Raw genomic sequence first — 12271 nt, 5'->3', positions numbered from 1 at the left:
GGATGTTGAGCGCTGAACTTGTGGTATAGCTGCAGATATAAGTACACATCCGTCCAGAATATTGGCTTCGCGACTATGTCGCTCCATGCCGAACACTCTTTGCAATGTTCCCGTCGATGCCGACGCCTTCTCATTTGGTGATTCTTTGTCGCCGGACACGATTCCTTTCGCAAAGCTTCCATATAAACAATGGGCACCTCCATCTGCAATTTCCCGTCAACAATGAACGCGACCTCTTTGTGCGCGAGGTGCGCAGGCCGTTTGTAGGTCGTGGCAGCCACTGTCGAACATGCCAGGAATGGACCTTATAATTTCGCTAAGCATTCTCTCCACCGTGGAGACTACAACTGTGCTCTTATTCCTTTGGGCTAGCCGCCAGCAGTACCAAGGCTGCATCTTGCATCGCTCTCCCAGTGATTCCTGCTATCCCTTCGTTCGTCAGCAAGCCATGTACGTTTCGAGTGCATCTTCAGGTCTAAGTGAATACCATGAATTCCAAGAAAATACCAACTACTGCAAGGGATATACCGTGACGCGAGGGGGGAATATATGTCGGGGGTCATGATGCGTGAATATCCACAAACGCCAGCAAACCCACCAGAACCGATAGGAAATCCGTTTGGTGCTCCTCCACATGAAACCGGTTCCAGCCACATGGCCAAAGAAAGCATGTCCCGATCGTAACCACCTTGTAACGCCAAATAGACCAACCCACTGAAGGTGGTGACACAAAATGCAAATGTGGTGGAGTTGAAAGCCAAAACCCAAGACTAAGCTCCCGGCCAGTCTCAAAGTGCCATACTGAAGTCTGGATACCATTGTTCCTCGGACGCGGCGATGCGAGTGCTCCATGTAATTGAGCTTCGTGTGTTTTGCAGCCTCTTTAAGCGACAAAGAAGTCGTTAGGAACGGATGTGAGGAGAACCACAGCGCCTGCTGCACCGATGAGACCGGAGGCCACGTAGGATGCAGCTTTGGTGAGGAGAGATCGCGGTCGCTTCTTGGGACGCTGATCGATGGCATTGACTGCTTCGACCGCTGTCGCATCGGGAGCAGTGGCACCCGCCGGTGCCTGCGCAGCAGGCATGGGTTCTTCTTCAGGGCCTTCCACAGCCTCATCCAAGACTTCGGCCTTGCGTTTCAAGCCCCCAGTGACCGAGGTCGGCGTGGGTGGCTGCTGCGTGACGTCCTCGACGATTTCACGGATCGACACCTCGGTTCGGCGCACTGGGGGTGACGAGAACTCGGAAGACGGCGCGGGCGGTGGTGTCTGCACACCCGAGATTGGAAGTGCGGCAGAGCTCTTGGACTGCTCCCATGGATTCTCTACTGCCGACGAGTAAGAGTGCGGTGCGGCGTACGGGTGGGACAAGAATTGTTCAGCCGGGCCAGAATAATTCCCTACAAAGTGGGGCGAGTAGGCGGCAGGGAAGTTGGACGCGTTTGCCGCTGCGGAGGAGTTAGAGCAAGGCGATTTTTGGAACAGAAACAAAGACATAGACTTACGCGGGGAAAACGAGCTGGTGTAGTCAACCATCGAGGGCCACATTGGGCGGGGAGCTGCAGGGCGAGGTGGTAGAGGTTCCATGCCGTCGAGATAAGTGCGATGGTAGGAGTCAGAGAAGACGTCGTTCGATGTGAAGTATGTGTCTGGCAGCTTGGGCGCCTCGCCTTCGGTCGTGAGCAGTGTCGCAGGCCCAGAGTTTACAAATGGCGCGGGAGGGGCAGGCGGCGCAGTAAGACCCAACTCGGAGCTGTCGTTGCCAAAATCTATCGTGGTCGAGGCACCGCTCAAGCCCTCTTGAGTCTCGGGAGAAACGGGGCGAACCTCAGAGCTGATCTTCTGGCTGTCTTGCTCTTGTCGAGCAAACATCAGACGGGTCTTGTTCTGCTGCTCCAGAAGCTTGATCTGCATGGAAAACGGTGAAGAGGCGGAACCCTCCTCTTCCTCTTCGCCATCGTCCTCTTCGGCCAGTTCCATGTCGCCATCTGATTGACTCTCGTCAGAGTCAGCCGAGGCGATGCCGTACCTGTCTAGCTGAGACACATTTTCGTCCTCGCCGGAAGAGATGGAGGCAGCATCGCCCTCTGAGAAGACATCGTCCCCAGAAATATATCCATGTCCCTTGGGGTTAGCGGTGGGCAGATGCTCGGGGTAGAACATGGGGTCGTCGTCATCTTCATCACCATCATCGGGCGATGGCGAGCGTTCCTGCGCGTCGTGACTAGAAGCTAGAGGAAGAGCTACACAAACTCAGTACGGCGTGTCAAGACGATGTGCGTAGGTGACTTACTGGTCTCCTGGAGGTGCTTGTCGAGCTCGTCGTCGTCGAACTCGTTGTCGTTGCTGGCATTGGCACGAACCTCGGGAACATGGTCCGCATCTTCAGTCTCGACAAGGCGTCGCTCATTGACGTGGTCGATGTCGATGGTGAGGGGGTTTGTCTGGGTGCCGTAGCTGGGTGGGCAGCTCAACTCGTCGTCCACCTCGACATCTTCGTCGTCCGAGGATTCCGGGACTGTGATGCCGTTGGGGTACGAGGGCAGGGAGGACTCGAAGGTGAACTGGCGTGCGGTATAGAAGACTGGGCAGGTGTTAGCAGCGGAGCGAGGGTCGGACGGGCGGTGGAGCGTACGCTGCTCGCGGGTGACGTTGGCACCGAACTGCAGGACATCGCCGTTGTTCAGGCGCTGGGCCTTCAGAGGGTCCAGCCTGACGCCGTTGACCATGGTGCCGTGCATGGAACCCTTGTCTTGGATGCACACGCAGGCTGCTGGCGGAGGCGTTGCTGTGAGCACGGCGTGCTCGCGGGAGATGGTCGGGCTGTCGATGAAGGCGTTGGCAGGGCCGACCATGAGCTCTGGCTTGGCGGCGTTCTTGGAGGCGCGGCCGATCTGCACCATGCTCCCAGGACGGAGCGTGAAGGTGCGGGTCGTGTACTCGTCGAGCTTGTCCGAGGAACGGAGGGTGATGTCGATGGCTGCGGCGGCGTTAGCAAGCGGCTCTCTGGCCACTGGACACGGTACCGGCGCACGAGGGCACTTGCCTCCGGAAGCCGCCATGGTGCTGGGAAGCAGGTGCGGGTGCTCAGAGGATGTGCGGAGGGGTGAGCGGGCGACGGGGTGTGACGGTGCTGGGGCGACGAGCGGGCGGGGTCGGCTGGCTGGCGGAGCGTTGGCCTGGGTGAGGAGGCAGCGCCTGGGTGGTGCGTCCGGGGCCCAACAAGTCAGCCTGGCAGCGTTGGCAAGCGCAGCAGCTCGCAGAAGACGCCAGGCTGCGGGGCGAGCGAGGCTCTTGTACGGCGGGCAAGAAGGTGCGGCCTCTCGCAGCCGCACGAGCGCGGTAGCTGCCTGCGACGCCGCCAGGCTTATCGCTTATCGCCCTGCAGCACCGCGCTGGGGAAATGCCCTAGCGGCTCAGCCTGCGTCGCCCTGCCGGCGGTGCCCCACCCGAGTCTCTGGCGAACTTTTGCTTGCGCAACGACGCTGCCCACGCCTCGCCTCCGTGACTCACCCGCACACGAGCATGCCCGCCTGCTGCACCCCCGGACGGTAGCCCTGATCCCCAGCTTGCGCCCGCAAGCACCCTCCCAAATGGCGACCGCAACCGTCACCGCGACCGACGCCCGCCACGCCAAGGAGCAGGTCGTCGACAAAATCCCCGCCCGCATCAAGCACATCCAGTTCGGCATCTACTCGAATCCCGACGTCGTCAACCAGGCGGTGCTCGAGGTGTCGGACCGCAATGTCTACGACCTCACCACCACCGCCGACAATGCCCGCTCCCTCACCGAGAACGGGCCCATGGACACGCGCATGGGCATCTCCACCAAGGTGGGCAAGTGCACCACCTGCGGCGAGGGCCTGAACGAATGCAACGGCCATTTTGGCCACATCAAGCTTGCGCTGCCTGCCTTCCATGTGGGATACCTCAAGCACATCATCGAAGTGCTCAACTGCATCTGCAAAGACTGCTCGCGCGTGCTGCTGGACGTCCCGGAGCGGAGGAAGCATCTGCGCACCATGCGCCGCCCAGGCATGGACAACCTGCAGCGGACCGCACACGCCAAGAAGATCATGGAAGAGTGTCGGAAGAGGAAGCATTGCCCCTACTGCGGCGCACTCAACGGCACCGTGCGCAAGGTCCCTGGACATCCTCTCAAGGTCATCCACAACCGCTACGACGCCTTCCTGCGCTCTACCGCCAAGACGAAGAAGACACCCCTCGGACGGAGAGAATTCGAGCAGTCTTTCGAAACAGCGAGAGCAGCCAACAATGAGGTTGACAAAAACTTCAAAAAGGCAGTCGATGACATGCACCCGCTGCGGACCCTCAACCTCTTCAAGAAAATTTCGCCCGAAGACTGTGAGCTGTTGGCCATGATTCCTGAGGACGCCCGCCCAGAGATGCTGATCTGGGAATATATGCCTGTACCACCCGTGGCTATCCGGCCTTCCGTCATGCAGGAGGCAGGAGCAACCGAGGACGACATCACCAACAAGATCGGTGACATCTGCCACATCAGTAGCATCATCCGAGCCGGGCTTGCGCGCGGCTTCCCTCTCCAGATACTCATGGAGCAGTGGGACTTCTTACAACTACAAATCGCCATGTACATCAACAGCGAGACGCCGGGCTTGAAGCAGCAGGGACTCCAAAAGACGATGCGCGGCTTCTGTCAACGACTCAAGGGAAAGGGTGGTCGATTCCGGCAGAATCTGTCTGGGAAGCGAGTCGACTTCTCAGGTCGCACCGTTATTGGTCCCGACCCTAATCTCGCCATCGATGAGGTGGCGGTGCCCCAGCGTGTTGCAAAGAATCTGACATATCCCGAAAAGGTCACCAGATACAACATGGTGAAAATGCAAGGGCTTGTTAAGAGGGGCCCCTTCGTCCACCCTGGCGCGAACAACATCATCAAGCTCAACGGACGCTCTATGGCGCTGAGCATTCTGGCACGCGATACGACAGGTCAAAAGCTCAAGGATGCTTCTGATCGGTTGCAGATTGGCGACATTGTGGAGCGTCACCTCGAAGATGGTGACATAGTGCTCTTCAACCGTCAACCCTCCCTTCACAGGCTTAGTATCCTCAGTCACCGCGCCAAAATTCGACCCTGGCGGACATTCCGACTCAACGAGTGCGCCTGCAATCCTTACAACGCTGATTTTGACGGCGACGAGATGAACTTGCACGTGCCCCAAACCGAAGAAGCCCGGACAGAGGCGACTGAGCTCATGGGCGTCAAATACAATCTAGCCACCCCCAAGAACGGAACACCACTCATTGCTGCCATTCAAGATTTCATAACAGCAGCATACCAACTCAGCAGCAAAAACAACTTCTTCGACCGAGGAACCTTCACTCAAATTTGCAACTACATGTTCGCGGGAGAGGGCGCGTTCGATCCTTCCACGGGCAAAAAGCACGCTATCGAACTACCGCCACCTACAGTCTTGAAGCCGCAGGCTCTCTGGACCGGTAAACAGGTCTGGAGCGTTCTCATGCGTCCTTTTAGGGACTACGGAGGGCGCGATAGGCCTGTCTTGGTCAATCTCGAAGCAAGATGTAAACAGTTCAAGGCCAAGGCAGGCGTCGCGGACGACCTCAACGAAGACGACGCGTTCCTGGTCATCCGGAACTCCGAAGTCATGTGCGGTTGCTTCGACAAGGCCACAGTCGGTGACGGAAAGAAAGATTCCGTGTTCTACGTCATCATGCGTGACTTTGGAGAAGACTATGCAGTCCAAGCCATGAATCGACTTGCAAAGGTTTCCGCCCGCTGGCTCACCAACAACGGATTCTCCCTAGGCATCAATGATGTTACACCCGGAGACAGACTGAATCAGAAAAAGCAAGCTCTCATCGACAAGGCGTACGCGGAATGCGATGTGTTGATCCAGCAGTACAAGGCAGGCACGATTGAGCGCATGCCGGGCTGCGACGCTTTGACAAGTATGGAGAACAAGATTGGTGGTATTCTGTCTGCAGTCCGTGCGGCTGCTGGTGAGGTGTGTTTCGAGGAGCTTAGCAGATGGAATGCGCCTCTGCTCATGGCCAAGTGCGGATCCAAGGGTTCGAACATCAACGTCTCCCAGATGGTTGCTTCCGTTGGTCAGCAGATGATTGGCGGTGCGCGTGTCGCCGATGGATTCCAGCACAGAACACTTCCGCACTTCCCGAAGGCTGCTCGTCAACCCGTCTCGAAAGGTTTTGTCAGCAACAGTTTCTTTTCTGGCCTGACGCCTCCAGAGTTCATCTTCCACGCTATGAGTGGACGTGAAGGACTTGTCGACACTGCGGTCAAGACAGCCGAAACAGGTTACATGAGTCGAAGACTGATGAAGTCGCTCGAAGATCTGTCCAAGCAATACGACAACACTGTCAGCAATTCTTCTGGGACGGTCGTGCAGTTTCAGTACGGAGCCGACGATCTTGACCCCGTCGATATGGAGGGCAAGGCCGCCCCGGTGAACTTCGTTCGTACCTTCACCCACGCAGTTACTATAACTTGGAACAACGCCGTTCCCAGCCTTACGCCCAACGCAGTACGAGAGTTCACTGAGGCGAGGCTCAATAAGAGGCGGAACGCTAAAGACCTCCGTCGCATGAAGCTCGACCAGGTTACTGAGCTTGACTTCAACGACGAGACCGACATTGGCCTCGACGACAAGGACCCCGAGCGTGCCTTCTTAAACGACGTGCAGAACTTTGTCTTTAAACAGGCGGACAAACTGGAAAAGACGCTAGCTGATCTAGGACTGCCTGATCCATCCAACGCCACCAGCGAACGATCTGACAGTGACACTGCGAGGTATGGTCTGGCAGACGGTATTGCCAAGATATCAGCGCAGGCGCTCGAGACGTTCATCGAGCTTTGCCTCACCAAGTATGACAGGTCCAAGGTGCAGCCAGGCCACGCTGTAGGTGCTATCGGTGCCCAGTCGATCGGAGAGCCGGGTACCCAGATGACGCTCAAGACTTTCCATTTTGCCGGTGTCGCCGGTATGTCCATCACCCAAGGTGTTCCCCGTATCAAGGAAATCATCAACGCGTCCACCGCCATCTCCACGCCAGTCATCGCATGTCAGTTGTCCAACCCGGACCTGGAATCCGCCGCGAGAATCGTCAAAGCCCGCGTGGAAAAGACATACCTGAAGGACATCATTACTTACATTGAAGATATTTGGCACCCAGATGGTTCCGCGCGCATCAACATGGGTCTCTGCGAGGAAACGATTAGAAGTCTCTCGCTCGATCTCCACGACCACGATATTATCGCGGGAATCAACAAGCACAAGCCGCTCAAATGGGGCAAAGCCGGCGCCAAAGTCACCATCAAGAACGGCAAGACCGTCACAATCTTTATCAACGACCCAAAGTTCGAGAAGAAGCCCGCCGCAAAGTCGACAAAAACCATACAAAAGGAGCACTTCGAGCGCGTCCAGCAGGTCAAAACGCTCGTCCTCGATGCTGTCATCAAAGGCTTCCCCGACTGCGTGCGCGCCATCATCAAGAAGGAGACCTCGCCCAACGCCCGCGGCAACTACGAGTGCCAGCTCCTGGTCGAGGGCTACGGCCTCAAGGACTGCATGACGACCCCCGGCATCGAGCCCTACCAGACCAAATCCAACCACGTCATGGAGGTTAACCAGGTCCTCGGCATCGAGGCCGCGCGCGCCACCATCGCGGCGGAAATCGGCTCCGTCATGGGCTCCATGGACATCGATCCCCGCCATATGGCGCTGCTGGCCGACGTCATGACGTTCAAGGGCGCGGTGTTTGGCATCACGCGGTTCGGCCTGCAGAAGACGAGGGACAGCGTGCTGCAGCTTGCGAGCTTCGAGAAGACGCCCGACCATCTGTTTGAGGCAGCGGCGAAGGGGAAGATTGACAACATCGATGGTGTGAGCGAGTGCATCATCATGGGGCAGAGTGTCAAGCTGGGCACGGGGAGTATGGAGGTGTATCGGCCGCTGGAGTTTGGGGAGGGTGATATTCAGGTGAAGCCGACGATGTTCGAGGCCGGGTGGGATGCGTTGTAAAAGCAGGTGTATAGCATGGTACGGCGTTGGGCAGGCGTTTTACCTTTTTGCAGCATAGCGACGGATATCTGGACGAATGAGCATCGAATCGAAGAGCATGTACACGAATATTGAGAATGGGATCTGACTGCATCACAACGCTGACCTATCAAAAACAAAATGTTGCATTGTAACCCATATGAACGGCACGTGCTGTGGTCTGCTTAACAAGCCAGCATTGCCATCCCAGCGTTGCTGATGATGCCATGCGCGCCAGTGGTTCTGCACGCATTCGACTGCTCTGCTTTCGAGGTCCTCCGTGTGCGTGACGTTTCATTCATCTTTCGCGATGTCTCCCAAGATGCGGGGATCTGTCCTGTGCGTGCAGTGGAGTCGGGTAACAACTCCACACGCAGGCGGGGGGAGGGCTGTCTTGCCCGGCCCACGATATCCAGGTCTAACATATCCCAGGCACCAGACCGCATGCCGATGGCCGTTTCCTCCCATGCCAATGCACTGAAACCGAATTGTTGTCCTCCTCTTACCGGCCTTCCCCTGGTGAAGGCTTTGATACCATTTCTCCATCTCCATCTTGTATGCGTCCTTGCATCCTTTTCAGTCCAAGCCAGTCGTGTCGTACGCCCTTCGATATGCCATTCTTCCAGCAGAGAGTCGAGGAAAGTGGAGTCCGTGCCGCCCACCGTTCCCGCGCAGTAGCGATGTAGAACACAGCCAGGTGCCTTTCCCGAGTGTGGCGACTGAAGACGCTAACGCTGACGCCTCGAGTGGGCAACGGTGTGATCGGTCGGCAGAGAACACGGTCGGAACGAACAATTTCCCATGCACGGCCGTCGAAGCGCAGCACAGCATAGTAAAGTCCCCACTCAATACTCAACTCTCCCATTTGAATTGCGACAGAATTACGGAAAAACCAATCAACCAAAACCAAGCGCCCCACCGCTCACCAAGTAAACCGCATCAAGTTCGGATTCAACACCACGGGCACCAGCGCATGACTCACCACCACACACGCGAGCGGATACACGGGCGTGAAGAACCGGATCCGCCACATCTCGTCCAGTCCATACGCGCAGTACAGCATCGCAGTCGCGACGGCGCCGCACCAGAGGAACGTCCACTTGAACTTGCGCAGCACGACGGGCACCTCTTCGAAAAACGGGAGGAGAGAGACTTCCTTGGCCGTGGCGCCCCAGGACATATCCAGGTTGAGGAAGTGCCAGAGCAGCGCGTGGCTGATGTGGAAGGAGATACCGCCGAGGAAGATGACTAGGAGGGGGACCCAGGTGAGATTCTCGATGAGGTTGCCGTGGAGGGAGCCCTCGTTGTTGCGGTACCGCATCAGCGCCAGGGCGATATTGCCCAACGCGGAAAACACGCAGACAATGGAAAAGTAGACTTTGAAGCTGTCGATGTAGTAGTGGTCGAGCATACCGTTGAACCAGCCGATGAGGAAGTAGTTGCTGAGGGTGAGCAGCCAGGCCGAGCCCAGCGCATAGTAGGTTCCGATGTAGGCGATAATTGTGAGCTTGGAAGGTAAAGGGATGCCCGAGGTCAGGAAGCGGAGGAAGAGCGGGGTGAGCGGACCGCGCGTGGGCCAGGACGAAAGGGGGTGGAAGATAAGCTCGTTGCAGCCGTAGGCGTATCTGCGACGATATGTCAGTGTTCTAATTTGGCTACAAATAGGGGAGGGATGGAAGGGGGTGAGGGAAGGGCGAACTCACTTCTCCCACCGATTTAACTCATCATACACCGTCAAACTCACGCCCTCCTTGAACCCATCCCCCTGGTACGCCGCGAGCCGGACAATATACCCCACGTTCTGCAGCCGCAGCGCCATGTCGAAGTCCTCGCTCACCGTCTCCTCTGACCAGTACTTCTCGACCTCTTCATCCTTTGTCTCGAAGACCGGCTGCTGTATCGCCCTTTCGGTAACTTCGTCCAGGATCGGCTCCCCCGTCTCAGGATCAACCACATCCTCCAGAACCAAGTTTTGTTCCTCGGTTTCGTCCCGCACAGGCAGCACCATGCGCTCCGTCGTCTTGTACGCAATCTCCTGCACCGCGGACCACCTCAGAACAGCATTGTGCCCAACAAAGGGCGCGACGTCGCCGTTGGATACCGCGAACTTGATCTGCGTGTACACGAGGTTGGTGAAGAAGGTGATGCCGCGCTCGAAGAAGCTCGTCGTCACGTTCATCACGCCCGACGCAAACTGCAGGATGGCGACGTCACGGCACTTCTCCATCTCACTGACGGCCTCAAGCAGGCAGTCCGCCGGCACGCGCGTGTCAGAGTCCACGACGAGGATGTAGTCCCCGATGCGGATGTTGCCGTCGGCCCACGTGCCGTTCTGATCAATGATGGCCGCGAGCTCTGCGCTGTATGCGTCGTTCTCCTGCTGCTGGCTCCAGTCGTTGTTCTCGCGCTGCCAGTCGTAGCGGGGGCCCGTCAACTGCTTCTCGACATCCGTGCTCACGCGCAGCCCATAGTTCATGTTGCTCGCCTTCTTGAACTTTCCGCGGCGGTTGTGCAGCGGTTTGTGCTCGATCCTGCCGTCAGGATTGTGCGGCGGGCGCGCCACCCACCCGATATTGTTCTCGTCGAACCACGTCTGGCGCTCCTTGGCCTCCTCGTCGGACATCATCTGCATGCCGTCGTCGTTAACGAAGATGTTTGCGCTTCCGCCCTGCATCTCGTACGTGGAGATGGCGGCCTTCAGCGAGCGCAGGGTGGGCGCGATGACGGTGCGAAGGTTCTCGCGGAAGATGGGCATCTGGATGGTGATGTGGGGCAGTTCGGTCGCGCATAGGCGGAACGGCGCTTTGCCCGAGTAGACTTTGGTGTTGAGCTTCATGTGGCCGACGCAGCCGACGATCTGGGCGAAGTTGCCAACGAGCGCCTGGAAGAAGAATAGGCCGAGCCAGAGCTGCGGGATGACACAGAGCAGGAACAGCAACCGCTTGAAGCCCCCGTCCATGGCGATCTCAATGCATATCTGTCTCCAGCCGCCGCCAAGGGCAGTGAGCACGAGGATCAAAGTGGAGGCGGTGAAGAAGGGCTGCCAGATGACGATTGAGCGTCGCTCATCCTTTTCGCTTTCTACATGGATGCCTTGCCAGTGGAAGTATGTATTTTTCGGATCGTCCCTATCGAGCTTGTCGTTGAGTGGTGGGCCCTGGCAAACCATGTTGAACAGTGCATCATCGATGTCAGCTGCACGCTTCACGAGCATGTGCGGCTGGTCTTCCCAGACGACGAGCATCCTCTTGGACAGCACGAACGCGGCGGACTGGTGCTTCTGGCAGAAGGGGAGTGCCTCGATATCGGGAATAACTTGGAGACGAACGCCCTCGTTGATCTGGACAAAAGGGATCTCGCTGTCGCTGAGAAGCATCTCAATGACCTTGGTCTTGATTGTCATAGCTGCCTAAGGTATGTTAGCGACAAGCCCTCCGTCGATTACATGCAACCGTTCTTACCTTGACATTCAGCTGGTGTATAGCTTCGAAGGTCATTGAGCCATCGTACTCCAGCGTCTCGGGACAAGTGATGTACGACCCCCTGTTCTTCTTCAAGAAGACACCTTCACCTGGGGCGCCGGTCGTCCAGAGCTTTTCTTCCTGTTTCATATGTATAAAGTTGGCTACCATGCCAAACTTGGCATCCTCGCTCATTCCCGGCGCTGCATTGTGAAAGTCGGCCAGCAGACTAGGAGGTCGTGTGGAGTCGGTAGAACGTGAGGAGTCGGAAGGGACGTTGAGAGACGAGTGTCTCCCGGATTCAGGAACACTTAGCTGGTCGTCTGTGGCCTGCTCAGGCTCAGAGCGATCATCGGGATCACCGTTACTTTCTTGGTCTAAAGCTAGCTCGGGCGCCTGGTCTGCAGCTGGTTCGGGTCTCCGTCCCCTCCTGCGAAAGGAATTGAAGAAGCTCGCCATCAGAACGGGGAACGTCGTACAGCCAGAAGACAATGGTAGACTCCCTCCCACCCACCACCGGATGATAGAGGAAAAGTATCAAATGGTGGTAGCTGCAAGCTAAAGAGAGAGTTTTCAAAAAGCAAAGGTTGAAGGGACGGAAGGAAGGATTGTGGGCGGCAAGAAGATGAAGTAGCCGAAATCTCTTTGTGTGGTATATTGATGGTGCTGCGGGTTCATCGGTTCCGACATAACATCGGTCGGTCAACGGTGGAGCTGTCTTGTTTGACGGGCATGAGTGCACCTGA

The 12271-nt window shown here is 57.2% G+C and overlaps 4 protein-coding genes across 4 annotated transcripts; 2 read left to right on the top strand and 2 right to left on the bottom strand.

Moving 5' to 3' along the window:
- Nucleotides 1–883: 883 nt before the first annotated feature.
- Nucleotides 884–3063, bottom strand: CC84DRAFT_1211408 (uncharacterized protein; the record flags this gene model as incomplete). The annotated part of the gene is made up of 5 exons (XM_018182375.1): nucleotides 884–1449; nucleotides 1507–2244; nucleotides 2295–2585; nucleotides 2637–2981; nucleotides 3036–3063. 5 exons carry the CDS (start codon nucleotides 3061–3063, stop codon nucleotides 884–886), a joined length of 1968 nt encoding a protein of 655 aa, XP_018042136.1.
- A 445-nt stretch (nucleotides 3064–3508) lies between these two features.
- Nucleotides 3509–8178, top strand: CC84DRAFT_1159220 (DNA-directed RNA polymerase-like protein iii largest subunit). Its single transcript, XM_018177173.1, has one exon. It carries the CDS (start codon nucleotides 3595–3597, stop codon nucleotides 8044–8046), a length of 4452 nt encoding a protein of 1483 aa, XP_018042135.1. The 5' UTR covers nucleotides 3509–3594; the 3' UTR covers nucleotides 8047–8178.
- On the top strand, nucleotides 8165–8864 carry CC84DRAFT_50091 (uncharacterized protein). Its single transcript, XM_018186555.1, has one exon. It carries the CDS (start codon nucleotides 8284–8286, stop codon nucleotides 8740–8742), a length of 459 nt encoding a protein of 152 aa, XP_018042134.1. The 5' UTR covers nucleotides 8165–8283; the 3' UTR covers nucleotides 8743–8864.
- On the bottom strand, nucleotides 8865–12173 carry CC84DRAFT_50090 (uncharacterized protein). The gene is made up of 3 exons (XM_018186554.1): nucleotides 11526–12173; nucleotides 9768–11473; nucleotides 8865–9689 (listed from the first exon to the last, which is right to left on the bottom strand). Exons 1-3 carry the CDS (start codon nucleotides 11982–11984, stop codon nucleotides 8987–8989), a joined length of 2868 nt encoding a protein of 955 aa, XP_018042133.1. The 5' UTR covers nucleotides 11985–12173; the 3' UTR covers nucleotides 8865–8986.
- Nucleotides 12174–12271: the final 98 nt, after the last annotated feature.

Source organism: Paraphaeosphaeria sporulosa, assembly GCF_001642045.1.
Source record: "Paraphaeosphaeria sporulosa strain AP3s5-JAC2a unplaced genomic scaffold CC84scaffold_1, whole genome shotgun sequence".
Classification (NCBI taxonomy): Eukaryota; Fungi; Ascomycota; class Dothideomycetes; order Pleosporales; family Didymosphaeriaceae; genus Paraphaeosphaeria; species Paraphaeosphaeria sporulosa.
The sequence above is the reverse complement of the archived record's forward strand: the minus strand, read 5'-3'. Positions and strand labels throughout refer to the sequence as shown.

Excerpts from the sequence above, each read along its gene's own strand:
- CC84DRAFT_1159220 (XM_018177173.1), top strand. The coding sequence starts at position 3,595 with ATGGCGACCGCAACCGTCACCGCGACCGACGCCCGCCACGCCAAGGAG.
- CC84DRAFT_50091 (XM_018186555.1), top strand. The coding sequence starts at position 8,284 with ATGATGCCATGCGCGCCAGTGGTTCTGCACGCATTCGACTGCTCTGCT.
- CC84DRAFT_50090 (XM_018186554.1), bottom strand. The coding sequence starts at position 11,984 with ATGGCGAGCTTCTTCAATTCCTTTCGCAGGAGGGGACGGAGACCCGAA. Across the intron at positions 11,474-11,525 it reads TACACCAGCTGAATGTCAAG|GCAGCTATGACAATCAAGAC; the intron begins GTAAGAACGGTT and ends AACATACCTTAG. Across the intron at positions 9,690-9,767 it reads GAGTTAAATCGGTGGGAGAA|ATACGCCTACGGCTGCAACG; the intron begins GTGAGTTCGCCC and ends ATATCGTCGCAG.